This window comes from Rhipicephalus sanguineus, chromosome 4 (assembly GCF_013339695.2).
Source record: "Rhipicephalus sanguineus isolate Rsan-2018 chromosome 4, BIME_Rsan_1.4, whole genome shotgun sequence".
NCBI lineage: Eukaryota > Metazoa > Arthropoda > Arachnida > Ixodida > Ixodidae > Rhipicephalus > Rhipicephalus sanguineus.
Genome location: NC_051179.1, coordinates 22,398,659 through 22,426,492, shown reverse-complemented (window position 1 = coordinate 22,426,492; position 27,834 = coordinate 22,398,659). Strand labels below are relative to the sequence as shown.

The 27,834-nt window shown below is 47.8% G+C and overlaps 3 protein-coding genes across 3 annotated transcripts in view; all 3 read right to left on the bottom strand.

Moving 5' to 3' along the window:
- Positions 1-2,351, bottom strand: part of LOC119389249 (polyhomeotic-proximal chromatin protein) — a 21,389-nt gene extending 19,038 nt beyond the window's left edge. The window contains exons 1-2 of the mRNA XM_049415069.1: positions 2,223-2,351; positions 1,669-2,172 (exon numbers count right to left, since the gene is read on the bottom strand). Of these exons, the coding sequence (XP_049271026.1) occupies positions 1,669-2,172; positions 2,223-2,351 (633 nt within the window). The remainder of the gene's footprint in view (positions 1-1,668; positions 2,173-2,222) is intronic.
- LOC119389596 (helicase SRCAP) overlaps positions 1,573-27,834 on the bottom strand; it is a 77,137-nt gene continuing 50,875 nt past the window's right edge. The window contains 7 exon segments of the mRNA XM_049414487.1: positions 1,573-3,816; positions 9,200-9,283; positions 10,298-10,465; positions 17,343-17,474; positions 17,942-18,056; positions 19,087-19,453; positions 25,621-25,823. Of these exon segments, the coding sequence (XP_049270444.1) occupies positions 2,365-3,816; positions 9,200-9,283; positions 10,298-10,465; positions 17,343-17,474; positions 17,942-18,056; positions 19,087-19,453; positions 25,621-25,823 (2,521 nt within the window). The 3' untranslated portion in view covers positions 1,573-2,364.
- Positions 14,040-15,798, bottom strand: LOC119389597 (tigger transposable element-derived protein 6-like). The gene has a single exon (XM_037656942.2). The coding sequence runs from the start codon at positions 15,604-15,606 to the stop codon at positions 14,056-14,058; it is 1,551 nt and encodes a 516-aa protein (XP_037512870.1). The 5' UTR covers positions 15,607-15,798; the 3' UTR covers positions 14,040-14,055.

Below are 27,834 nucleotides of genomic sequence, written 5' to 3'. Positions count from 1 at the left end.
TAATTAAAAAGAGCAAAAAAAAAAATATCCCTGCTCCAAATTAAGAGCTGGCCCAAGAAAAGAATGACGGAACCAAGAATGTCGTCGGAATAATGCTAAGGCCGAATGTGTACTGCAAATAAACATGAAGAAAATTAAAAAGGCCGCGCGGCATAGCTAGAATGACAGGCTATTTGGGCGTGGGAAAGCGGAAGCGTGCGGTATCGAAAATAATGGCTGCAATAGATACGGGGTGGGGAGAAAAAGAAATATAAAAAAAGAAACCTGGTGGCCAACTCTACCAAAAGAAACGCTGCATTTAGGAGCAAGAGTGGCACAGTGCGACACCAAAACCTGAGAAGGGTGCTCAACACCTCTCTCCTTCTCTCCCAAGAATTGAGACACACCGGAGGCGAAGAGAAAGTGTGCTTCACTTGACTTTTATTCAACATGCTTCTGCGCTCGAGTAGTTTTTTTTTTCTTTTTTCTCTTTATGTTGCGTTGCACGGCAACACATCGTCTCAGCTCGGCCACAAAAGGAAAAAAAAGGAGGGGGGAGGGAAAACAAGCGAAGAGAAAAAACGTAAAAAGGTGGTGGTGGTGACATTGTGTGCCCTTTGCTCATAAATACCGAAACAGGGAGAGGGTAAAAAAAGTCAAGGGCAAAATGTGAACGTGGCGAACACTTTCGACGATTCGATGACACACAAAAGAGGCTGCACGTACGAAACAAGCAAGAGCAGTCGGTGCGCGCACACACCAGGAAGGAGGGGGGTAAACAACAACAACAACACATTTCCGTTGCCACGCAGCGATGGCTGCAAAAACAAAATCCGTACTGTACACGCAGCCGCCGAATGCACGCCAATTCATTCTGTCGCGATGGCAGGTACTTGAGGGACATACACTGGGATGGTAAGAATTACACAATTCGAAAAGTACAATTGGGGGGAGTGTTTGAACTAAAATGAAAATACCTAGTGGCGCGACAGGCTGGAGAGAGAACGAGCTAGGAGCAGAGAGTAAGCAGCGAGAGCACACAAATTTATGCCGCCCTTTTAAGTTTCTTTTCAACCCTCCCACCCCCCACTATATCAATCTGTTTTCCCCAGTACACACCCACCTTCTAAGCCACCCAACCCCGGCGCAAGCCACGTTGACTCCGCAGACCCAGCTTGCTCTCCCCATTTGCAAAAAGGCGTCCGCTGTTGCTGCCACACTTTTCTCCTCCAAATTATTTTTTGTAAAAGATCCTAAGTATTACAGAGTCCTTCACACTTTTTAACCACAGCTCGGTCACACGTGCCGCAGAGATTGAACACACTGTCCTCCACACGTGGAACACGCACACACTCGCACTATTTACAAGTCCTTTCACAGAAGGAACAAACAATAAAAGAATGAGCTAATGAAAAACTTTACAGAGTCATTGCGTGATGCACCCCAACCCTTCCTCTTTGAACAACCCTTCCCCGACCCCAAGATAATCTTCCATCTTCTTTTTTACCTACATACACGGAAGAAGAATCAACAACAAATGCTCCTTGATAAAGAGTCTTCAGGGACATCGACGATATTTTCTTTTCTCGCACTAGTTGTTCACTCCCTGCTACGCCTCGAGCTTCTCGAATGCCGGTGCCGCCGCCGAGAGCGACCACTGCTCCCCCTCGTTTTATGTCGGGGCACCACCTCGTCGTCATCGTCAGCGGTGGATTCTATTACAATTGTCGTCTCGGCGGGCGGCGGGACCAAGTCTGGACCCAGGCTATCCATGATTACCTCGCCCACCACTGGTACGACCAGGGGATCCAAGTCGAGCTCAATATCCGCAACCTCCGGCTCCCGATCGTCTATAACGACTTCGGCATGTTCTTCCTCGATGGGGACATCCACATCCACGAAATTTTCATCCCCCTCCAGAGGTACCTCCACGGCATTCTCTTCTTCCACCTCCTGAACTTCAACTAGACTCGGTAATACATCTTTCTCTTCTTCTGCCTTCTCAACACAGATTTCTAGAGCTCTCATATCTGCCCCCTCCCCACTGTCGGCATCAGTCTCGCCCGCCGCTAGCCGCGAGAACAGCTCAGGTGTCAGTTTGGACACAAATTCGGCCAGAAGGTCAGGACCTATCTCCTCGCAAAGCTCCGGATCCAGCACAAATTCGTATACCTGCTCTTCCTCTAAACTGTACTCCTCAGGTGTGGGCCATCTCCCCCTCACCTCCAGCCAGTACGACCTGCCCTACAGCCACCTCCTTCAACGCCGCCTTCAGCAGCCATCTCAACACCCTCTTCCGCTGCCACCTCCTCCACTGCCAAACTCTCGACATTCTGTTCGACGGCAGTCTCCTCAACGACATCGACAGACATTTCCTCAACGCTCTCATCTACTACAGATTTCTTCGATCGTCTCCTCAACAACTTCCTGCTGTTCGTCAAGCACAGCCTCTGTGACAACCTCCTCAAAGACAGTTTGTTCCTCTGCCACTCCTTCTGGCTCTTCAACTTTGACCTTCAAGGCTGACTCGGAATCTGGAACTGGCTGCTTTGGTGGCATCTGCTTTGGCTCAGTTTTCACAGCCTTGGGCATGGCAGCTTCGGGATTGGTCTCGGCCGCACGTGCTCTTCTCGTTCGAATCACCAGATTAGGATTCGAGAACGGTTTCAGCACCGTAGGTGAGCCACCGGAGGAATTTGGCGGGTGCACTTTGGTCCTACTCGGACTGTTGGACGCGGGCTTCTCCGCGATGGGGGCGTCACTAACGTGATTGCCAACAGGCTCAGGAACCGGGACTTTCGTGGTGGGCGCCGTGCCCTTGCTGCCCATACGCAGCGCCTTTTCTAGCATCTGCGTCTTACTAGCAGGTCGGGACACCGCCTCTGCCGGGGCCTTAGGTTTCTCTGCAGGACCTGCCGACAAAACCTTCATGACCGGCAGTGTACGCTCCACAGACAGGTCCTTCTCCCCAAGCACAACCTTCTGTGAAGTGGAATGAGGCGGCAGTTTGATGGCAGACGCATTTCTGTCCGTTTTAATTCTATCCGTGGCTGGAGGAGGATGTAGTTTGACAACGAAGGCGTCTTTGTCAGCAACCTGCACCCTATCGGCAGATGGAGGAGGCCTGATGTTCCTATCAGCAACCCTTGCCTTGTCGGCAGATGAAACGGTTAGGGGCTTGACAGTGGCCCCACCTCTATCCGTTACCTTTGCCTTATCGGCAGTGGGATGCTGATGTCTGACGGATGGTGAGTGGAGTTTATCGGCAACCTTGATCTTTTTGGTGACCTGGTTCTTATGCTCCGGAGGGTGCTTATTGGCTACCTGCGGCCGTACCTCCTCTTCTGCTGCAGAAGAATGCAACGGTTTGCAAGGGGCCGCGCCCAGTTTGTGTCGGGTGCGTTGGTGCGTCGTCTCCGGCTGTGCCGGCGGCAACAGCTGGTGATGACGGTGATTGTGCACGGGAGACACAGCTCGCTTTTTCTTGTGGGGCACGACCACTTCCTCCTGCTGCTGCAGAACCTTATCAGTTGTGGAAGAGACACCGGCCGCGGCCGCTGCCCGCCGCTTACTGGTGCGCTTGGGCACAGCTGCCGTGCCGTTCACCTGGCGTGCAGCCGCTGCCCCACTTTTGGCCCCAGCGACACCACCACTACCACCACGTGAAGATCTGCGCTCGCGACCACTCTTAGGCACCTGCGTGTAGGCATCCTCGCGCGAGTACACCAGGGCAGGAGCCTCCTCGTCGTCTCGGTAGCCAGCGCGCCGCTCTTCCTCCTCTTTGATGGCCTTGAGGCGGCCCAGCTCCCAGTCCTTCTTCTGAGCCTCGATCTCCTCCTGCAATATGTGGACATCACGACATTCAACCATGCATCAGATGACTCAGCAATGCGACTGGATATTTCCTACGAGACTACAGTAGACTCTCATTAAACAAAACCTGAAGGGGCAGGAAAAATATGCTGTTTAAGGGGAGACGCGGGTCTTGGAACGGTCAAAAATGGTCAAAAAATCGATTTTTCGCAAAGCTTATTTTCGAGGCGTTTGTACTTCTGAGCACCTACTCTCAAATTGCTAACGCTAAATTCGGTCGGGAAACGCGATAAAATCGGCTTTCAAAGCACCCCGGCAGCACTAAAATGTCCCCAAAAGGACGAAATTTGTTCGAACTTCCCGCGCGCGCCATGAGCGTTGCAGCGGGCCGAGCGCCGCCATCTTGGGCTAGATTTGAAGCTGTTTTCTTTGTGCACATTTTGCGCCATCTCAAAATGGCGTCGCTCAAGCAGAACGGCCGCCGTCGCGGGTTTTCTGAAAGTCGTTTCCAGGCCACTGATTGGCTCTCACGCGGCGCGCTTTTCAAGCGCGCCTTTCCGAGTCTCCCAGTGGCTGGCGCGACCGACACGTCATTTTTTTTTTCTTTGTGTTTGGTTCTCCGCCGTGGCTGTCCGTTTGTGTGCGCCTGCTTTTGCGATCGTGCGTGTTTCTCGACGGACCGTGTCTCTACTTTGTGCCGGTAGTTTTTCCACGCGATCGAGATGCCTGGAGACTCTCGTCTGAAACCATCGACGCAACGAGCTTTTGGAAGCCGTAAAAAACGGGCTTGGAACAAGAAGGCGCCGGCTACAAGTGCACCGTCGGCAGCGGAGTTGGAGTCGCGGCCGGACCCTTTGGACCTGCCGGGAACTTCAACTGACGACACCGTGGGACCAAGTTCGACTAGCGAAACACTTCGGGTTGATGCCGCGTACTACTCAACGGCGGAGCAGGCGCAGCGAGTTGAGAGATCGGCGCAAACGAAGACCGTTCTGTCTGGAAAGTCGGCTACCCAGCGCAAGTTCGACCTTCTTGGAGTAAGCGCGGAGTGCCAGACCGGTGACGCCGGGACCGATTTTTTGCTCGTCGATATGAAAGTTTTGAATAACTTTTTTGCACAAGCGAAGTGCGACAAATGCGACGCAAAAAGTCTCAGCGTGAGGAAGGCAACGGACAAGGAGTACGGCCTTGCGGTAAAGCTTATTTTTTCTTGCAGCAGTTGTGATTTCGAGAAGAAGCAATTTTCTTCTCCGAGAGTGAGCGGAACTGCCACCATCACTCCCTTCGAAGTCAACATGAGGGCCATGAAGGGGATACAGATGATAGGCAAAGGTGTTACTGCCCTTTCGGACTTTTGTGCGTGTATGAACCTTTCGCACCGAGGCTTGCACCACAAGACGTTTCAGGGACACCTAAAAAGTTTAGTGAAAGCCTGCGAAAACACAGCGACTGAAAGTGAAGCTGCTAGTGTGGCAGTAATAAAAGAGCTGTATACAGACTTCCTGAACCCCATAGGGAACATCGATGTTGTGTTCGACGGCTCATGGATGACGCGAGGTCGGAGCTCACACATAGGTGTGGGCTGCATCATTGAGCTCTACACTGGCCTTGTAATTGACCATGTTGTTTACTCAAACTTTTGTCTCGGCTGTGCCCTGGGACCACAGCCTAGAAAAAGACTCTCTGCGTTTACGCAAGGCAAATGCAACTCATCTGAAGAGCACCAACACAAAAAAGACTCTTGCAAGGAGACACAAAACGGGTGCAACTGAAGATTACAGTCCTGGACTACTTTGAAGGTATTCTCTCAAGCATAGCAACCTATTACCCAGGGTAACATGCTGCCTAACATCTAGAAGGTTCTTCCTAAAGACTGAAAAGACATGAGCAGCCAGTCGCTTGAGCCTCATACCCCATGGCTTTTCCAGAACCCCCCAGCCGCTTGTCATGGTGGGGTTTTGATCATGCTTTGCACATTGGAAAATTTTTTTAGATATGATTCCTTGGGTGGAACAAGACACTTTCTGTTTTGTTTTGAAGGGAAACAGATGGGGAACATGTGAATAAAATTTATGGTTAAAGGTTCCTTTTAGAAATTTATACAGTGCGTGTCAATCTTCAAACGCGATTTTCTCAGCTTCACATTTTTTGCCAACTTGACCAGCCTTACGGATCTTTTCATTATGTTTTTGTAAGGTAATTTTGATAAATTTTATACCGTTGAATTCGTAAGAAATAGGACTGTGGAGCTATGCTATTTTTTTGTGGCTAAGATGAACATATGAAATTTTGTGAACAATAATGTGAGCTAATTGCATTTCAAGATTACACAATGTCAATACAATTGAAAGTTCTTATATGATGATATATCTCAGTGACAATATAAATAGCATAGCTCCACATGGCAGGTCTTTGGCTACAGCTGCATCTTAAACAGAACCTAAAAATACTGAGGGAAAGTGTCTTAATGACCCGTAAGAAATTACCTAATTAGATTTCACTTATGCTCTCACAATCTGATAACTAATTGAAGTACATGAAAACTAATTATATTTTTGAAAACAGGAGGAAGAAATACATATACACACCCAATTTCATTACAATATCTCTAGAGCTGTGCGAATAGCAAAATTTTGGGTGCGAAGCGAATTCGAATAATAAAGATTGAGTGCGAATCGAATCGAATAATTTCGAATAATTTTCGAATATTTCTCAAACAATTTTCGAATAATTCGAAGTGAAAATGCGGAGGAAAAAGTTGGAGAGGATTCCTAAGCATATTCTTATGAGATAGCAACATGAAAGTGTTTCTTTCGCTAGGTTGATGAAGCACTGGCGGCGTGGTGTTTCATAGTTGTCTCATCAAGAATGAGGCAATGTAGAGGCCGAATTCTATTTATGTACATGATTTGGTGCGACCAAAGTGTTGCCAACAACACCTTACACATGATAGGCAAAGATGCCATTTCCTCAGCCTCTCCTCCTCTTTCAACTTCTGTGGAAGCCCAACTGACGTGGCGGACAAGGGTGTGTTCCCTTCAAGTCCGGAGTTCCAAATCTGCCTCGTAGACATCGATATACAAGAACATCTGAAATTTCGGATGCTAAAAAGTTTCGACTTCCGATTTTTCGGACTTCCTGCCCAAATTTCAGGTCCAAAACAGCATTGATCGAGCCCCCCTTCTGCCATATCTTTCATCTCCATGTTGGAACCAGCGTTTTCTTGAGTTAGTACATTTGCGACAGTAACGGAGCTTGAAAGGCAGCTTTGCCGCAATACCGGGGTGTGATGAGGTGAAGCATATTGAAAATCTAGGGACCACTTTCAATCGGCCGTTGACTGTGTCTAGACAAAGTTCGACCGTAACGGAGCTTAAAAGGCAGCTTTGCCGCAATACCGGGGTGTGATGAGGTGAAGCATACTGAAAATATAGGGACCACTTCCAATTGGCCGTTGACTGTGTCTTAACAAAGTTCGACCGTAACGGAGCTTGAAAGGCAGCTTTGCCGCAATACCGGGGTATGATGAGGTGAAGCATATTAAAAATCTAGGGACCACTTCCAATCGGCCGTTGACTGTGTCCTGGCAGAGTTCGACCGTAACGGAGCTTGAAAGGCAGCTTTGCCGCAATACGAGAGTGTAATGAGGTGAAGCATATTGAAGATCTGAAGGGGTCACTTTCAAACTGACTTTGACTGTACTTGTTTTTGGGAAGTTCGAATAGTTCGAATAGTAAAATTCCAGTGCGAATCGAATCGAATAGCAAACACTATTCGAAAAATATTCGAAATTTCGAATATTCGCACACCCCTAAATATCTCCAATAATAAAACTTTTCGTTTCGAGACCAGTGTCTCCCCTTAACACGAGTGCCATTTACTGAGAGATGAATAGAGGTGCAGAATTCAACTTCGAAACCAGTCATATTAGAGGTAGTTGTACTGTACGTCCCCTAGAAAATGACCCACAACATCAACAAAACCCTCAACCCCACAAAAACAGCACAAAGTGAGACGAAAGAAAGAAAAGGCTTTGTTGTTGGCACTTTAGGTAATATTTGCTGTGGCATTGCATTTATTTCTCTGTTGGCGGTGCATGTCAGGAGTTGTGAATTCGTACTTGGTGATCACTGCATACTAGTGATTACGCTGCATTCGCCGCAGGTACGTATTAATGAGGTTCTGTTATACAGTAGAACCCGCTGATACGTTTTTGAAGGGACCGTAGGAAATAAACGTAAGAGACGGGAAACGTAAGAGCCGAAAAACAGGAAAAACGGCAAAATATTTAGTGGTACAGAATTTTATTTCAATTCTTACGAGCAGCACGAAAATTGGCGCGCTCAGCCGCGATCTAGTCGATGGATAGAAACGCGGAGCTTAGGACGGCCTTATCCACAGAAATGTAATCAACGTATGTGATTTTTTTAACACCAACAGCTGTAGGCATGAAAGAACTAAGCACACGCAATCACGACCGGCGCGGCGAGTCCGACCGCGAACCGCACGCACGACCATGCGAGCTCCAACCAGCTCGAACTCTTCCCGTTCTCCGACAAATAACGATGATGAGTCTACGCCAACGCGATGGCAGAAGTGAATGCCAATCTCGAAGGCCTTGCTTTCGCAAGCAAGTACGTCATACACGCCATGTTTGTGCAATGCAAATCTCAGAGGCTATGCTTTTGTCAATAGTAAATGCCAATCTCGAAGGCCTTGCTTTTGCGAGCAGTTACGTTATAGACGCCATCTTTGCAATTTTAATCTCGAAGGCCATGCTTTTGTTTGCATCAATTGAAAGATTCTGTTGCTTGCGCCTCTCATGCGGCTAATATTACGGTCAAACGAGGCCAAGCTGCGTGAAAATGCACCATGGCCGCTCTCTTTGGTAGTCACTCGGTCGGCTCCGGGCGCACTTCGCGACGTATCATACGGGAACGGTCCGATAGTTACGACGTAACAGCGGGGTTCCCAATATATTGTATCCTATGGGAGCTATGCCGGGACCGGCGGAAAACGACGTAACAGCCGGGAAAACGCAGCAGTGAGGAACGTAACAGCGGGGTTCTACTGTATATAGGACGTGAAATAGGATTCCACTCACGACTGTTCATGCGCTGTCAGGAACTTGACGAAAGGACAAGTGACAAAAAAAAAGACACACAGGGTGATGCGCGTCACCCTGTGTCACCCTTTGCGTGTCACCCTTTGTGTTGTCTTCTTTTTTTCAACTGTCCTTCCATCAAGTTCATGGCAGCGGGAACAGTCGCGAAGTCATACCAACTAACCCCCGCAGCAGCTTTACTTGAAATAGGATATTTTCCAATCAGCCCGTAGGCATTTTGTACAGGCATTATTCCCAAAAAATTTGCTTCGCATTCAAAGCTAGCCAGCCATGTCCACTCACCTCTGCTTGCTTCAACTGTTCGAGTGTCAGCGGTTCTTGAAGTGACTCGAGGAACTGCATGGCATACCTCTCCACAGGCGAAAGCTGTTGTAAAAGAAAATCGGGACCCACAGACACTGTTAAGAACCATTCCTTTTGTACGAGAGGATGTTGTGTTACATCTGCAAAGCAAATGCAGAGAAACGCATGTGGACAGAGAAAGGATGAATACACGAGGTTTTGTTCATCTTTTTCCTGCATCCACCTTTCTCTGCATATGCCTCGTAGGTATGACTTGCAGATGCCCTACCAATGAGGCCAAGCAGGCAAATCTGTCGAAATCGTGTCAACGGCTGCTTCATTCAAGCACAGTAGCGACTGGCTGTTCTCAGTAACTATATTTTCACTGGGTGTGCTGAAGCACCGTGGCGGTGGCTTCCATGCCTCAGCGGTGTGAACTCTGAGCTGACCACAATGGAGTAGGTTAACTCAATGCTAGGTAGAGAAAGTGCAAAAAACTATTAACAAGAAAAAAGTATGTACGTAAGCTGTTTTTTGTTCTAATGAGATGCACGCTAGGTAACTCCTGGAATCGCCGATCAGTGCATTTCAAAGCAAATTGAGGCTTCGACACACATTGCGTTTATATTGCACTTGATATTGCCACGCACTAATTTCTCCTGCTGCAACGAGCACTGGTGATTGAGGAAGAAGCTGACAAAGCTGCTCCAGTGCATGCAACAGAACCTGGTCTTTTTGAGTAGACAATATAGGGCCTGGACCTTGATTTTATCCAAAAATAAAGACTGGCCATCTTTCTAGAACGTGACAATAGAGTTGAACCGATTTATAAGAGGCACTGATATAACAGAGAGCTGGGTATAAGTGACACGAGTATGCCTACATCGAAATCGGGGTTAATCGCAAAATGAGAGCACGGTACACTGCTTTTGGAGGCCCCCTCATGTAAGGGACAAGGACTGCTCCCCGGTGCGTGTCCCTTATAAAGGTGTTCAACTGTATTGACAACGCCGATGCATGCCGGCCTTGCTGCCACGCGACAGCTTCACCACTGTGCAACCGCGACAAAAGCTGCGTAAGAATCAGCGCCACACTCGCCTGATCCATGAGCTTGTCCAGCTCTTCCTCTGCCTGGGACTTGTCCTCGTCCCTGCTGTCAGTGTCCAACGGGATTGACTCGTCGAACTCGGCCAGCTCGGCAGCCGCTTCGGCACGGGCCGTGTGCGCAGCCTGGACGTCCAACTCTTCCTCTGCCATGCCAAGTGCCTGCAAGGGCATCCAGCCAAATTTCAAGCAGTGCCACGGGCCAAACTTTCGCGGTGCAATGACAGTGCTAGAGAGGATGTCAAGCTTAAAACCAATTTTCAGGGGACAGAACATAATCTAGCCCTGTCAGAGATGATGCATATACTGTTTCATACTTCAGGTGCAACGCTGTGAAAGCTATGCAATAAGTTTGGTCAGCAAAATGTGCAAGTAAGGGTGTCTCGCGCTTCGATTTCATTGCCGTAAACATGGCCTCCACGAGTGCCTACGGCTGCGCACTACCGGAGCTAATCGTAGAGGTCACAGTACGAAAACAAAAAGATGCTAAGCGATTCAGAACAACCTATTGAACCCCGTATATATAATGGGGGTTTGTTTATTTCTAAGGCACAAAGCATCTTCATTTATTACTCAGTCTAAAAACGGATGAAAAAAAAAAAAAAAGGAAATCACATTACGGGTGGTAAAATCATTTAATTATTTCTTGGTGCGAATGCATCTACAGCAAAAAGCTTGCTAGCTTCCATGCATTCCACCTGATGTATGAACAAAGTATAGGATGGCAACAAACACTATGTACAGTTGCAGTCGAAAGTACTACGGCACATGAGATCCATGAGAAAAGCCAACTACCTAACAGCTTCCACTTGAAGCCATAAAAACACCTTATAGAGCTTAACTTTAATGTAATGAACAACGATATAACAAACTCAGAATTGTAGTATGTTTATTGTTGACATCAGCATGTAACGAATATCAAATATAACAGATATTTTCATGTCACGCATGATCATTATAATGACGCTCGATTGTAAGGCCACATTTGCTAGCTGTTCCTGAAATACCAGTCTTATAAAGTTAGACACAACAGGGTATTAAGGGGAGACACTGGTCTCGAAACGAAAAGTTTTATTATTGGAGATATTGTAATGAAATTGGGTGTGTATATGTATTTCTTCCTCCTGTTTTCAAAAATATAATTAGTTTTCATGTACTTCAATTAGTTATCAAATTGTGAGAGCATAAGTGAAATCTAATTAGGTAATTTCTTACGGGTCATTAAGACACTTTCCCTCAGTATTTTTAGGTTCTGTTTAAGATGCAGCTGTAGCCAAAGACCTGCCATGTGGAGCTATGCTATTTATATTGTCACTGAGATATATCATCATATAAGAACTTTCAATTGTATTGACATTGTGTAATCTTGAAATGCAATTAGCTCACATTATTGTTCACAAAATTTCATATGTTCATCTTAGCCACAAAAAAATAGCATAGCTCCACAGTCCTATTTCTTACGAATTCAACGGTATAAAATTTATCAAAATTACCTTACAAAAACATAATGAAAAGATCCGTAAGGCTGGTCAAGTTGGCAAAAAATGTGAAGCTGAGAAAATCGCGTTTGAAGATTGACACGCACTGTATAAATTTCTAAAAGGAACCTTTAACCATAAATTTTATTCACATGTTCCCCATCTGTTTCCCTTCAAAACAAAACAGAAAGTGTCTTGTTCCACCCAAGGAATCATATCTAAAAAAATTTTCCAATGTGCAAAGCATGATCAAAACCCCACCATGACAAGCGGCTGGGGGGTTCTGGAAAAGCCATGGGGTATGAGGCTCAAGCGACTGGCTGCTCATGTCTTTTCAGTCTTTAGGAAGAACCTTCTAGATGTTAGGCAGCATGTTACCCTGGGTAATAGGTTGCTATGCTTGAGAGAATACCTTCAAAGTAGTCCAGGACTGTAATCTTCAGTTGCACCCGTTTTGTGTCTCCTTGCAAGAGTCTTTTTTGTGTTGGTGCTCTTCAGATGAGTTGCATTTGCCTTGCGTAAACGCAGAGAGTCTTTTTCTAGGCTTCGTCGAACAAGGCAATCCCCAGCAATATAGCCCAAACTTGCAGCAATGGACTCGTTGGTTGCCCTTCTTCCTTGGTTGTAGATGGCAACAGCCTCAGCGGCAGCTCGCTTCACACTTTCCAGCGAAGCGTTCCCATTCTTTGAAGTTTGGGTCCAGATGACCAAATGAAGACTCTCACTCGCGTTCTGGGTCTTCCCTTCACAGCACCGTGCCAGCAGGCTCTCATCACTGAGCCTCGCAAAGACTGGCTCCAGAGCAGCCCCAACACAAGCCGGCAGGGCATTCTTGTGTGAAGGTGGACTCTCCCCATTGGCCAAGGCTCTATTGTACTTGCACCAAGAGCTAGCACCCTCGGGGCACTTTGAGTGCTTTGGTGCATCATCTGTCGATGTCATGTGCAGCAGTGTAGCTTCGACTGCCCTCTTCATAGCTGGCACGTCATTGATATTGCTCCTCAGGGCATATCCGTAGTAATTCGCGATCTTCTTGATCTTCTCTTGTGTGAGCTTTCCTCTACCCCCAAGAGACTCACCCTGAGCCTTCTTTTTGTCCACAAGGTTCCGTAAAGCTGCACCCATTCGCTTGTGGACATGGTTGATGCAGTCCTTTTTGTCTATTTGGATAAAGCCGTACACCTCGGCTTCGGACAAGGCATGAAAAGTGCGGCTGTCTCCATCAGAGAGCACAGTCGTGTAGCGCAGACCATGCTTGGCCCAGGACCTCTGAAACATGGTCAGCGCAGCCTCTACTTCCATGCGGCCAGAGTTGCATTCGATGTTTCGTTGGCACTCGTGGGTTGCCAGCCAGTCGGTGTACCCTTCGTCTTGCGGCTGTGGTCCCAGGGCACAGCCGAGACAAAAGTTTGAGTAAACAACATGGTCAATTACAAGGCCAGTGTAGAGCTCAATGATGCAGCCCACACCTATGTGTGAGCTCCGACCTCGCGTCATCCATGAGCCGTCGAACACAACATCGATGTTCCCTATGGGGTTCAGGAAGTCTGTATACAGCTCTTTTATTACTGCCACACTAGCAGCTTCACTTTCAGTCGCTGTGTTTTCGCAGGCTTTCACTAAACTTTTTAGGTGTCCCTGAAACGTCTTGTGGTGCAAGCCTCGGTGCGAAAGGTTCATACACGCACAAAAGTCCGAAAGGGCAGTAACACCTTTGCCTATCATCTGTATCCCCTTCATGGCCCTCATGTTGACTTCGAAGGGAGTGATGGTGGCAGTTCCGCTCACTCTCGGAGAAGAAAATTGCTTCTTCTCGAAATCACAACTGCTGCAAGAAAAAATAAGCTTTACCGCAAGGCCGTACTCCTTGTCCGTTGCCTTCCTCACGCTGAGACTTTTTGCGTCGCATTTGTCGCACTTCGCTTGTGCAAAAAAGTTATTCAAAACTTTCATATCGACGAGCAAAAAATCGGTCCCGGCGTCACCGGTCTGGCACTCCGCGCTTACTCCAAGAAGGTCGAACTTGCGCTGGGTAGCCGACTTTCCAGACAGAACGGTCTTCGTTTGCGCCGATCTCTCAACTCGCTGCGCCTGCTCCGCCGTTGAGTAGTACAGTCGAACCTCGTTATAACGAACTCCGCAAAATTTGCAAAACAGTTCGCTATAGCCGGAATTCGCTATACAAAACAGCACCGAAAAATCGCCCAACCCTGGCGTGAATGGGTCGGCAGCAAGACAGGAATTGACAAGACACTTACTTGAACAAAAATACATTTATTGGGGCGAAAAGAACCTGTGCAGCGTAGCTTGTTTCTTTTGGTTGATGGCGTGCCGTATAATGTTTTGTTCTACCATGTCGAGGCATTCCACAAACTTGAGCCCGGTGCCCTCCATCGTGCTGCAATAGCGCCGCGCCAGAGCCAAACCAGCCACAGCCTCGCTAGAAGTTGGCGGCGGAATGTTTGCGGAGACGTCAGCTTCAACTTCTGCGGCTTCAATTCCCGGTTGCTGGCGTGTCACCTCCGCAGCGATTTCCACGTCAGTCAGTTCGGCAACCGCATCGGACGCGTCGTCGTCGCCAACAAAGTCGTCCAGTGTCAGCGTGTCCGATGCGTCGCCCACCAACCGCGAAAAATCGCTCCACATTTCGTCGAGCTCGAGAACCTCTTCAGAGCCCTCAACATCTTCAGTGGGCTCTTCAATTGCCTCTGCGCCAACGGTGAGGCCAGCGTGCCGAAAGCAGTTGGCGATCGTCTCTTTCTTCACGCTCTCCCAAGCGTCCTTAAGCATCTGTATGGCGCCCAACAAGTCAATTTTCAGGTCTTCGTTCATTCGAAGACGAATGAGCAGCCGCTCGATGAGCCTTCGCTTGTATATCGCTTTGAAGGCACGGATGATCCCTTGGTCTAGAGGCTGGAGCTTGGAGGTGGTGTTGGGCGGCAGGAACTTGAGCTCGATGTTGCTCAATGGAACATCTGCAGAGTGTGCCGAGCAGTTGTCGACGAGGAGACACACTTTCCTGCCCTGATCCCCAAGCTCCGTATCCCAGTCCCTCAACCATTTTCCAAACAGCTCACGCGTCATCCATGACTTTCGGTTCGAAGCATAGGTGACTGGGAGGTCGCGGCAGCGCCTCATGCAGTTCGGCGTCTTGAACTTGCCGATCACAAATGGACGAAGCTTCATCGAACCATCCATGTTCGCGGCAAGCAGGACCGTGATCCGGGCTTTGTTTTGCTTGCCGCCGTGACATTTCTGCCCGCGGGTGTCCAGAGTTTGCCGCGGCAGCATCTGCCAGAAGAGGCCCGTTTCGTCCGCGTTAAAAATGTCTTTTGGTTGATATTTGGCATGAATTTGAGGCCACTCTTCTTTCAGCCACTTGTCCATCGCTGCGGCGTTCGCCGACTCGCTTTCGCCCATGACAGCCTTTCCGACGATGTCGTACCGATTCTTAAATCGTTGTAGCCACCCCGCACTGGCACTAAAATCTTTGGCATCGAGGATGAATGCGAAGTCTCTCGCCTTTTGCTGCAGCATTGGCCCCGACACAGGAATATTCCTAGCCCTTATGTCGACGAACCATTTGTGCAGACATTCTTCGACGTGTTCGAAGGCAGCGGGTCGAATACGCCGTGCGTTTGCATGCTTCCCGCCGTCTTGCTCCACAATTTCCTTCTTCTGCTTCAGGACCGTGCTTAACGTGCTGCGTGGTATTTTGAAAGCTTCGGCAACGGCCGACTTCTTTTCACCTCTTTCGACACGCCGAATAATTTCCATTTTCGTGGCATACGTCAAGGCAGTCCGTTTCTTCGCGTCTTGCGCCATGGTGACGGCGCGCAACACCGCCAAGCACCACAAAAACGTGCAAACGGGGGAAACACCACACACGACCAACAAAGCAACCGCTAGCTCGGAATGGCGGCGTGCAAACTGACGCGTCCACGCCGTCAATCGTCAAGGCCGCTCCACTCTACTGGCGCGTCAGGCGCATCAGATTTAGTAAAATCTGTAAAATCAACAGTAAAAACGGTCGTGTCCGATGCCGATCTCGGAAGCCGTAAAAAAAAAACGCCGTTTGCCGTATACGCCGCTACACCGTGTAGGCGCTACAGGCGCATCGGATGTAAACGAGGGCCCTTGCGAACTGCCGCTGTGCTGCGGAGAAGCCGAACTTGTGCTCCCGGAGCGCTCGTATTCCGGCCCGGGAAATTCGGTATATCCATTGCGCGCTCGAATTCGTTCGCTATAAAAATGTCAAAATACATGTAATTCTTTATACTTTCTGGCTGGAGTTCGACATAGCCAATAATTCGTTATATCCATGTTCGTTATATCGAGGTTCGACTGTACGCGGCATCAACCCGAAGTGTTTCGCTAGTCGAACTTGGTCCCACGGTGTCGTCAGTTGAAGTTCCCGGCAGGTCCAAAGGGTCCGGCCGCGACTCCAACTCCGCTGCCGACGGTGCACTTGTAGCCGGCGCCTTCTTGTTCCAAGCCCGTTTTTTACGGCTTCCAAAAGCTCGTTGCGTCGATGGTTTCAGACGAGAGTCTCCAGGCATCTCGATCGCGTGGAAAAACTACCGGCACAAAGTAGAGACACGGTCCGTCGAGAAACACGCACGATCGCAAAAGCAGGCGCACACAAACGGACAGCCACGGCGGAGAACCAAACACAAAGAAAAAAAAAATGACGTGTCGGTCGCGCCAGCCAATGGGAGACTCGGAAAGGCGCGCTTGAAAAGCGCGCCGCGTGAGAGCCAATCAGTGGCCTGGAAACGACCTTCAGAAAACCCGCGACGGCGGCCGTTCTGCTTGAGCGATGCCATTTTGAGATGGCGCAAAATGTGCACAAAGAAAACAGCTTCAAATCTAGCCCAAGATGGCGGCGCTCGGCCCGCTGCAACGCTCATGGCGCGCGCGGGAAGTTCGAACAAATTTCGTCCTTTTGGGGACATTTTAGTGCTGCCGGGGTGCTTTGAAAGCCGATTTTATCGCGTTTCCCGACCGAATTTAGCGTTAGCAATTTGAGAGTAGGTGCTCAGAAGTACAAACGCCTCGAAAATAAGCTTTGCGAAAAATCGATTTTTTGACCATTTTTGACCGTTCCAAGACCCGCGTCTCCCCTTAAGTAAAAAAAAAAAATAGTTGCACTGAAAATTCTTCCCTCCATGTCAGCCATGTCAAGTTTTAGTCTTCATTCCACCATGGCTCCCAACAATCGAGCTGTACAGAGCTCAACATGCTTGTCTAGAACACAGCAGCGGCAAGCTCCAGACTGCACAGGCAGCATCTACAGATAACATGAGGTTTGGGATAGCCTACATTTGAGCATGCATCATTGGTAGCCGCGTAGGCTCAAATGTGGGCTAGTTGAAACAGTGTGTTATAGGTATACACATCAGCCATACAGTACGAAATGCGCCACTCCACCATTCTAGACAAGTGTGTTCAGCTCTGTACGACTATGTAAGATCATGCCTCCCCCTCTTCACCCCCTTCCTCCCACACACAATTAACAAGCCTGTTTCACCAAGCCAGCACTGTTGGCAGCACATTTGTACCTTTTCGAACTCCACAGAGGAAAACTTCTCTGGCCTCTCCGAATCGGCCGGCCTGTCTTCCCTCTGTGACTCTTCGCCTTTCTCGGCAACTGCCAGGTCAAAGTCAGTGCCAAATAGGTCCTTTAGCGTGTTCTGAAAAAAAAAAATATATATAAATAAATAATGGGCGAAGAGGTTGCAACTTCTTCCGTGGCACGGCACCGAGGTGAGAAACGAGCGAAAGGGCCAGCTACACTCAGATTCGGATACACTGAGGAACTCTGCAACAATTTTCCGTCACCGTTCACTGCAGTGAAGACTATGTATTGGAACAAGTTTCCAAACTCACTAGCCCACATGCAAGTGGAACGCAATGCAACAAGAACAGCCCTTCCTTACAACCACTCTGCACGTAAGAAAGCATGCGGCCCAAGTAACCCCCCATGTGCAAGAGCAGTGACATAATGCTAACTCCGGCTGGATGTCCGATTTGCTCTACCAAATTCAAAGAGTGCTCACATGTTTAGTGAAATTTCCCATCACACTATTTGTCAAACTCACAGAAGTATTTGTAAACCTCTTTGAAATTAAAGTAGTAGTGGATGCTACCGCCAACGTACATGCTTGAAGAAGGCTGTGGTGAAGTTGCCTCCTTCGATGGCCAAGTCGCCAAGCATCCTCTTCTGGTTTGCTTTCTTCAGGATATTTTCTTCAACGGTTCTTTCACTTATCAACCTGAACAAAAGAAAAAAGCAGTCACTCAGAGATTCAGCTGCTAAGTTAGTGAAACAAAAATAAAAGATGAGGGGGAAAAGCCAGCCATGTCATGTACAAGTAATAAAGTAGATGAAAAAGTTTTTTTTTGAAGTCACAATGTAGGAAGTTTTACAATTGGTACAGCCAAACCAGACTATAGTGCCCTAAAGCGGCAAACACCGCTTAGTAATATTACGCAGCAGATTTACAGCAGAGGGCAACACAGAAGGAATGGCAGAGACATCAAAAAATATAGTTTTTTGAACAACCACTGTGTTTCACAGATAGCACTTCACAGCTTCCGCTAAGGATCTTTTACATTCATAACAGCTCGGATTCCTGCCACGGGAGGTCCGCCTGAATAACCTTTGGCTCTCATCTTCTCGTCTTCCGTGACATATGCACGCACACACACTTCCTCTGTCATATGTCCAGCCGTCTCGTGCCCTTCCCCAAACGCACTGTCGGCTCTCCAGCCGATGACGATGACCCTACGCCACTTGTACAATCTCTCGCACATTCCCTCTACTACAAGGTCATTTGTACTGCTACTTGCTCCTCATAAGGTGGCTGACTGTAACCCCTTAGCTATTTCCAAAATCAGCCATTTTCAACCATTGGTAGGTCACACATGGCACCACCAAACATTACATACCGACAAATTGAAATTTTTATATTTATTGAAAGAGCATGTTTCACCCGAAAACTAGTATTGTTATAAGTGCATTGGACTATACTAGTATGTGAACCTCGTTTCATTATCGTTGTAAGAAAAGCTGTTCAACATTCAAAAACTATTCAAAAAGTATTCAATGTTTGATTTATGTTAGCTCTTGGCACTATTTGACTCCACTATGATATGGTTTTAAAAATCCCTATTCACACAACCCTACAACTAATTCGTCAACCAAATTCCCTGCCTCATACACTTCATACACTGCTCCTGCCTAGTGGCAGCCCCTCAAGTATTCAATAACTATCTAGAGCACTCCAGACGCAACCAACTTGCCTGTAGATGTGGACGTCTCGCGTCTGGCCAATGCGGTGGCACCTGTCCTGTGCCTGCGCATCCATGGTGGGATTCCAGTCGGAGTCGTAGAAAACCACCGTGTCGGCCCCCGTCAGGTTGACGCCGATTCCCCCCGACCGGGTGGACAGGATGAAGCAGAAGATTCGCCGGTCGGCGTTGAAGCGCTCCATCAGGGCCTGGCGTTGATCCACGCGCGTGCTGCCATCCAGCCGCAGGTACGTGTGGCCATGGTAGTTGAGAAACTGCTCGAGCACGTCCAGCATGCGTGTCATCTGGGTGAAGATGAGCACCCGGTGCTGGCCTCCCCGCAGTTGCCACAGGAGCTTGTCCAGAACTTGGAGCTTGCCTGTAAATCACAACACGGCAGGGAAGGCGCCGTCGTTATGTGGACACTAAATACCAATGTTACACGGGCACTTCTGATCGCGATCAGGGCACATCCAGATCGGATTTCTTGATTGTGATCAAGAATGGTCGCTGCTAGACAACCCAAACTAATTTTAATTGAATACAGCACACCTGTCAGCCAAACTGTCACCAGATTGCGATCAGGCCTGATCGCAATTAAACGTGACCGTACAGCAGCAGCACTAATCGCGATCGTAAGTGCCTGCGTGACAGCGGTATAAAGCAAAACAACCCAAATCAGTGTAGAAAGATTAATCGTTCCCCGGGGACTTAAGTGCCATTAGTTCCATGAACATGGGTGGGATTAATTATTATTCTAATAGAAAACGAAGATCAGAAGCCTCATTTTTGAATTTCACGTCAAAACCCAACCCCAGCATTCCCAACATAGGCGTTTTCCATGATTTGGCCACAGTGGTTCAATGAGACTACCTGAAATTTGCCATAAGTTTCCAGCTTTCTTAGTGCATGATGTTGTTCGTTCTTGGATATAAATATTTATGCAGGGACTAGCAGATGGCATCAAAATCAATAGCATCAAAGTTAGCTGGTGTGCAAACTTCGAGGTTGCATTGCCACCAGTGCCACCTTTTGCGTTTGTTTTCTTATTTACCAATTGTTTCTCACAGCAAGAGTGGAAAAGAGAATACATTATGTACAACCACTCGCCTTTCTTAACCATGTATGCAAGACCTTTAGCGTATCGTATTTTCTCACGTATAACTCACACAATAATAATAATATCAGGGGTTTAACGTCCCAAAACCACGATATGATTATGAGAGACGCCGTAGTGGAGGGCTCCGGAAATTTCGACCACCTGGGGTTCTTTAACGTGCACCTAAATCTAAGTACACGGGCCTCAGACATTTTCGCCTCCATCGAAAATGCAGCCGCCGCGGCCGGTATTCGATCCCGCGTATAACTCACACAAAGTGTACAGAAAATTCAAAGCTAAAATCGAGGTGCGGGAGTTGGCCTCAAGGCACTACCTCCCGGTAATACAAGGAAGGTGGCTTCATAGGAATACGCAGGGATCTCTGTTTTTTTTTTTTTTAATTCTCATTTTTTCATGGTTTGTAGCTGGGTGTGTGAGTTATGTGCCAGGGCAGGTTATATGCGAGAAAAAGTACAGCATAGACCGCTTATAACGTAAGTCACCGGAGTCGCACTATAACCAAATCAACATTTTTGAAAGGTTGCACGTGCGCAAAACATGACCAACAGGCAGGTGCGCGATTCCGACTATCGAGGCATGCGAGTGGGACATAAGTTTGCATCCGCTTACATTTGAAAATGTTGAACAGTTAGCGTCCGCAGAGCTGCGGTGCCGACATAAAGAACGCGGAAAAAATGCGCCGTAACGGGAAGTCGCCACAGTAACACACTGCGCGTGCGCGATGTCGAAAACCGTGGCGACCACAAACCACCACTAAAGTGTTTCACACGCACGCCCGCGTTTTCGTTAAAGGTGCAATTCACCCCTTCTAAATGCAACAACTACAAAATGTTTCATTGACTCGGCACCAAACCACGACTTCTGTAGTCCGTGGCCACCGACATATGGCAGCTAGCGTTTGTTAGGCCTAGCGTGCGTGTTGCAACTTGGCATGCCGTCGCGAGAAGCTTGCCCGAGACAACACTGAGATTGGGCGTAGAAGAGATTGCACTCACGAGCTAAACCGGGGGCATCACGCGTGAAACAAAGTTTCGGTTCGCAGTCGGGAGAACAGCCACGGCAACTATCCTGAAAAAGTCTTCCAAGCTTGTAAGTCCGCCTGTTGGTGGCAAAGGCGAAAGCTCAATCGCGTCTCAAAGCATTGTTACTTGCGGGGGAATGGAGGTCGCACGCGCGATATCTGCGCTCTACGACGAAGCAACTATTTTCTCGACGGAGACAAACAGTGGTAACACGCTCTTGATGCGGATGCGGGCGCCCATTTGTAGCGGAGCGCGCATGTCAAGCGGCCAAAGTGAAGGGGGCAAAAGCTTCTCCGTCGGCCACGCAACCGTTCCCCCTCCTCACACCACGCACCCGCACCGGGCTGCTGCCTCCCATCACCATCCCCCCCTTTTTTCCCTCCCCCCGCTCCTTGTTCATCCGTTCCACGTCCCCTCCTCCTTCATAATGCCGTCGCCGCTCTCTCCCCCACTGGCACATATCCGCTGAGTAGCACGCTCGCTCCCTCACATCTCCGAGAACGTTCCGGCAGCCGCATTATAACCGGTCTTTCCTCTCGGGGGACTGCGGTAAGCGTATGCATGGAGTTCTATGGGAGGGAAAACGGGAGTCCGAAAAAAACGCATTACACTCAAACCTCATTATAACAAAGTCGCATCTGCCACGAAAATAACTTCGTTATATCCGAAAATTCGCTATAAACATTTATTTATAACACTGTAGCTATGACAAGACTATTCTTCATTTACTTCACTATAACCGATAATTCGTTATATCCGTGTTCGTTATAACGAGGTTTGAGTGTATAGCCGGTACTGCACTGTAAGCGGTTACGTTATAAGTGGTCTGAGCTGTATGTCAAGGGGAGACACGGGTCTTCTAGAACAAAAAATCGCCAAAAAATCGACTTTTTGAAATATTTTTTTTCGCAATCTAGACGTCCTAGAGAATCTATTGCTGCGATATTAACGCGTTCCGCCGAGTATTTATTTTGTTATTGCGCTCTAAAGAGAGCTTCATGATCGCTTTCGCTCGAAAACGCCCCCCGAAAACAGGCAAATTCGATGCCGTCGTCTGCGGTAACCGTTGGCCGCAGCGCGGCCATTTTGGAATCATTCGAGAGCTGAATTCTTCTACATTCCGTTTCTAGAGAGAAAACACCTCTAGGTCTGGCGACTATGGAGCTGCACGTCACCGAAAAAGAGGAAATACTCGCACGGCATTGGCGCGTTTGTACCACGTGGGGTGAATCCTGCTCTCTGATTGGACGACCGGAGTTTCGTCTGCCCGACAATGCGAGACGCCTTGTCAAAAATTGTTCGGACGCGACGATGGCTGGCGGGCGACGCAAGTTCGCGACGGCTCATGCCTACGGCAAAAAACACAAGCGTCGGTCTCGGATACCTAAAGCAGCATCGAGTGGATCGACGGCGACGAGCTCTGCGACATGCGCCAGCGGGTGTACGACATCCACCGAAGCTGCGGCCGCGCAAGCGATGCCTGTGGCCAACGGCACGTCGAGGACAATGCGCATCGACACGCTCCTTGTCTCAGAAGCTGAGAAAGTGGCTATTGAGCATCGCGCAGAAGAGCAACGTCAGAAGCTGTCTTCATTGTCAGCTACCCGCCGAAAGTAGTCGCTTATCGGAGATTCCTCGGAAGCGGCGGGGTGCGGCACCGAGTTTACGCTGCTAAGCCTACCGCTGCTGAACCAACTGCTTCGGTGCGCGAAGTGCGAATTCTGCTCCGGCCCTTTGAACGTTTCAAGAGGCGACCGTGAGTACGGAGTGGCAGTTAAAATAGTGGTGAACTGTGCCGTCTGTGGAGATGTCAGCACCGGATGGAGCTCGCCGAGAGCAGGGGGGAATGCGACCTGCAACCCATTCGAGGTGAATGTGCTTGCTGCTCGGGCAGTTATGAGCACGGGCAATGGGCAGACCGTGCTAAATGACATTTTCTCGGCGCTGAACGTTTCTCGTCGCGGTATGCACAACAAAACCTACCAAAACTACGTAAAAACAAAGATGAACCCTGCCGCCGTGAATGCATCCGCGGGCGTCATGAGTGAGTGCGCGACAGCTGTGAAGGCCATCTATTCCGAACTGAACTTCGGGAACCCCGGCAATATCGCAGTTTCATTTGACGGGACTTGGCTCACTCGTGGACACCTGTCACACATTTGTGTGGGAACTGTGATCGAACTCTTTTCGGGATACGTGCTGGACTTCAAAGTTCTATCGAACTTCTGTTTGGGTTGCGAAATCGGCCCCAAGGACGGCGACCCACGATACAGTGAGTGGCGAGCCCGACATAAGTGCCAAAAAAACTCTTCGAGCAAGCCTGGCCAAATGGAAGTGGAGGCTGCCAAAATTCTGTTTGGCCGGTCCCTTGAAAAACATGGACTGCGTTACACAACGATGTTGTGCGACGGAGATAGCCGCGCTTTCAACAGCCTTCAGGAGGAGAAAGTGTATGGCTTTGTGCCCATCGAAAAGGAGGATTGTGTTAATCACATTCATAAACGAATGGATGCTGCACTGAGAAACCTCTTGCAGAAGAGCAAAGGGGAAGGTCGGCCAAGCCTCGGTGGCAAAGGCAAGCTCACTGCTGAGCTTGTTACAAAGCTTACGAATTATTACGGCTGGGCACTCAAGGCACACCAGGGAAACATTGATGAGATGGAGAATGCTGTCCTTGCCACGTACTATCATGTGACTTCCACAGATACAAAGCCACAACATTCACGGTGCCCAAAAGGCGAAGAATCATGGTGTGCACACAACAAGGCAGTGGCAAGGCAGCAGGCTCCTCCCAAGCACCGGTACAACCTCCCTGAATACGTTGCTGAAGCCCTCCTCCCAGTGTACACTCGCCTCTCAGATCGGAAGCTGTTGGAGCGCTGTCAACGAGGCAAAACTCAGAATTCAAATGAGAGCCTCCATTCAGTAATCTGGTCGCTTGTGCCAAAAACCAAACACGCCTCGCTCTTCACAGTCGAAACTGCTGTTGCGGAAGCAGTCGCCTGGTTCAATGCCGGAAAGAAACGTGCCTCTGAGGCCATTTTGAAGGAGCTGCATTTGAGTCAAGGCAGCACAGATGTTGAAAGGTGTCTAGAAAAGGACCAGCGGCGGCTAGCGGCATGTGACAAGAAGCATACCCGAGCAGAAAACTTCAGGAATGCCATGGAGAGGAGGCGTGTGAAAGAAAATGATAGTGATTATGTGCCTGGTGGCTTCTAGAGCGAAAAGGACTTCCATCTGTTGCTTTTTAGTAGCAAGAAGAAACCTGTACCAAGTCTTCAAACTTCTTTTTGAGTTTTCTCAAAATCCGTTTTTCGCCTATGTGCTATACTGTTGCCCACAGTATCTTTTGATCTTGTGATCAGATTTGAATGATTCTTGTTGCAATTGAAAGCTTATGAGTTCCTATACACAATAACACTACTAAATTATGGACTTGGTCAAGAGAAAATTTTTTATATGCTGATAAAACTGATAAAAATTTTCATGTTCCCAACCATTACATTACAGATGGCAATAACTTTTATAAAAATATAGCTAAAATTACAGTAATGGTTTAGTTGTGATCCTTGATTGCTCTAGAATATGGCCATATCAAGTTTTCTAAGATATTCAATGATTAAATTGCAGAACAATTGGGCAATTTGATCATTCATTATTTATTTAATATCTCAAAAACTACTTGAGCTAAGAAAAAATGGATTGCATATCTGTTTATAGCAGGTTAAAATATACATTGCCTGAAAATTTCATTTGAATATGACAATAAACAAAAGTTTTTTTTAGAAGACCAGAGTCTCCCTTAACAGGTTGTGCACTTCATTTCAAAAGGTTGTGCATCGTAACACTCTCAACATAGCCAATAAGTAGGGAATCCTTCAGTTGTACAAGTCATTTCGTTTAGAGCCGTGTGACCGTAGCACTACTACACAGATGACCTTCAACCGTAATGAATAAAGCACAGCAGTTTCCATTTACACAACAACTAAGGCAATGTGCAAAATGTGCCAGAAAGCTGCACACGTTTAATGAGTGGTCATACATTGATGCCATGTTTGCATTCGATAAGGCAAACAGCTGCTTCCCACATACAGCAGTTCAATTCATGCAGGCAGTCTACATTACAAAATGGACAGCCGGGCTTCTTGTTCTTGATTCACTTTGAATTGATTTGTACACTGCAAGACAAAAGACAAAGAAGCACACACAGGCAGCGCTGACTCTCAACTGAGGGTTTATTGCAAATGATACTAACGTGAATGTGTACCCGCGTCCAACATGCAATAAACCCTCAGTTGAGAGTCAGCACCGCCTGTGTGTGCTTCTTTGTCTTCCGTCTTGTATTTTGCGCTGTACAAATCAATTCAAAATCAGTCTACGTTACAATTATAAAGGCCTTCTTACCACAGTCGTACTGTATTAGCCGCAGCTCGGGAAACTGCGTCTGCAGGTTGCACATGACGGGGTGCAGGAAGGCGCACCTAGGACCCAACTCATCCCTGAGTCGTTCCTCGAGGACCCTTTCGGCATTGATGGAGGACGGCGATGGATGTGACACGCGCATCTCGATCCGCGGTGCAGTCACTTTCGGCACCGCAAAGACAAACCTGGAAACCAAAGCACAGAGGCAGTTTGGCAAACAATCTCTAGATGCTCGCATTTCTGCAGAGGCCGTCAGCAGAACTGAGAAAGAAGCACTCAAGCTGCTGGTGCAAAAGACACACAGTAACCTCGCTGATACGAATTCTGCGGGGTCGTGCAAAACATTTGTCTCACCCCAAAATTCGATATCATCCAAAAATACCCAAAATCAAGAAAACGTTCATTTATTTGCGGGGTGAAAAATTTCTAATACAGTAAAAGCTCGTTAATTCGACACCCGTTAAGGGGAGACGTGGGTCTTGAAAAGTGTGTTTTTAATAATTGGGTGAACAGAATGAAATTTAATACGCTTATTCAGTTTTTTTCTGCAGATTCCAAATCTGTGAGTAGATTTTTCATAGCTGCATTAGAACAAAAGATATGCTGTTTCTACAACGTTTTCTAGCACATTTCTTACGGGGATTTTTGGCAACTTCTTTTCGTCAAACACAAATGCAAAGTATGTGGCAAGAATGCCAGAAAGCTTATCTAGCCGATGATGCTATTTATTTTCTTATAATATTGTTTACCAAGTGATAACTCTCAATAATCATAAAGTGTATGAAGCAAAAATTTTTCGCTCATATTTGCGTGCATTTACTTTGCATTCGAAGTTTGATGAAAACAATAAAATTAGCATCATCGGCTAGACGAGCTCTCTGGCAGTCTTGCCACATACTTTGTTCTTGTGTTTGACAAAGCAAAGTTGCCAAAAAGTACCGTAAGAAATATGCTCTCAGAAATCTCATATCTTTTGTTCTAATGCAGATAATAAAAATCTACTTGAAGATTTGGAATCTGCAGAAAAATCTGAATAAGTGTACTAACTTTCATTCGGTTAACCTAAGTAATAAAAAAACTTTTTTCAAGACCCACGTCTCCCCTTAATTCGGAAATTCGGACGGCTCTATTGGTCCCGGCCAAAGTGCATGTTAATCTATGGGACCAAACCTTCGTTAATTCGTCAGAATTGGGCTCCGCACCGCTTAATTCGGACAAATGCTGACGGCTGCCGCTACACAAAAGTGTGGTAAAGCATCGCTGGCACCACTGGAGCAAAACCGAAACCCAAGTGACATCGCCATCGTCATCAACTAGTGGGGGCGATCGCAGCGTCACCGAACGTCGGCGTCTTCTTTCTTCGCTCCAATGCGCCTCCGACGCCATTTTCCCATGCATTTTCCCTTGTGTTGTGTCGGCACCGTCTCTTCTTGCGGAGTTCTCTTTTTTTTCCCCCGTTGTGACCGTGTTTACATGTAAGGCCCGGGCATGCGGCAGTAGCTGACGATGGCATCGATGAGTTATCAGCAGAGTCCACCGACGATGACTGTCCGACCTTCGATGCTGTCCTGCCCACAAATATGACCCTTCAGGACTACATCGCGATTGATGATTGTGTCGCCACGACTGGTCTCCTGCCCAATCAAGAAATTATTAATGATGTCGTGACTTCATCGCACCTCACGGGAAGTCTCGGAGGCGCTTTAGAGGACGTTTGCCTGAGCACTTGCAACAGTTTGCGTGCTGTTGGCTGTTTAGAAGAGTTAAGAAAAATTGTAATGTCAGCCGGAATCTGCGCGAAAACGCACACGACCATTACAAAATACTTCAGCAAATAAAGGTATGCTTCTGCAACTTGATTTTAATGTTGTTTTTCCTGTTTATTCGTTTATTCGGCATTCGGTTAATTCGGACATTTTTTCCAGTCCCGTGAAATCCGAATTAACGAGCTTTTACTGTATCAGTCCGGGGTTTCTTGCCCAAATCGTCAGCGACCCCCTTTTTGGTCTTAAAAACGTGCGCACACTAATGTTTTCACATGCCTCGGCACGTCAAGCACATGTTGTGCCTTACCTGCTAAGCTATCAAAGCGGCTATAGCAGCCTCGGTAAAGGGAATCTGAAGGGACCAGGAAAACGTGTTTTGTGTAACAAGAGTTCTGTTTACTGAGAGACTAACAGGGGTGCAATAATTCAA

What these genes read in the sequence shown, in the direction of transcription:
- LOC119389597 (XM_037656942.2), bottom strand. Translation starts at nt 15,606, where the DNA reads ATGGCGCAAGACGCGAAGAAACGGACTGCCTTGACGTATGCCACGAAA.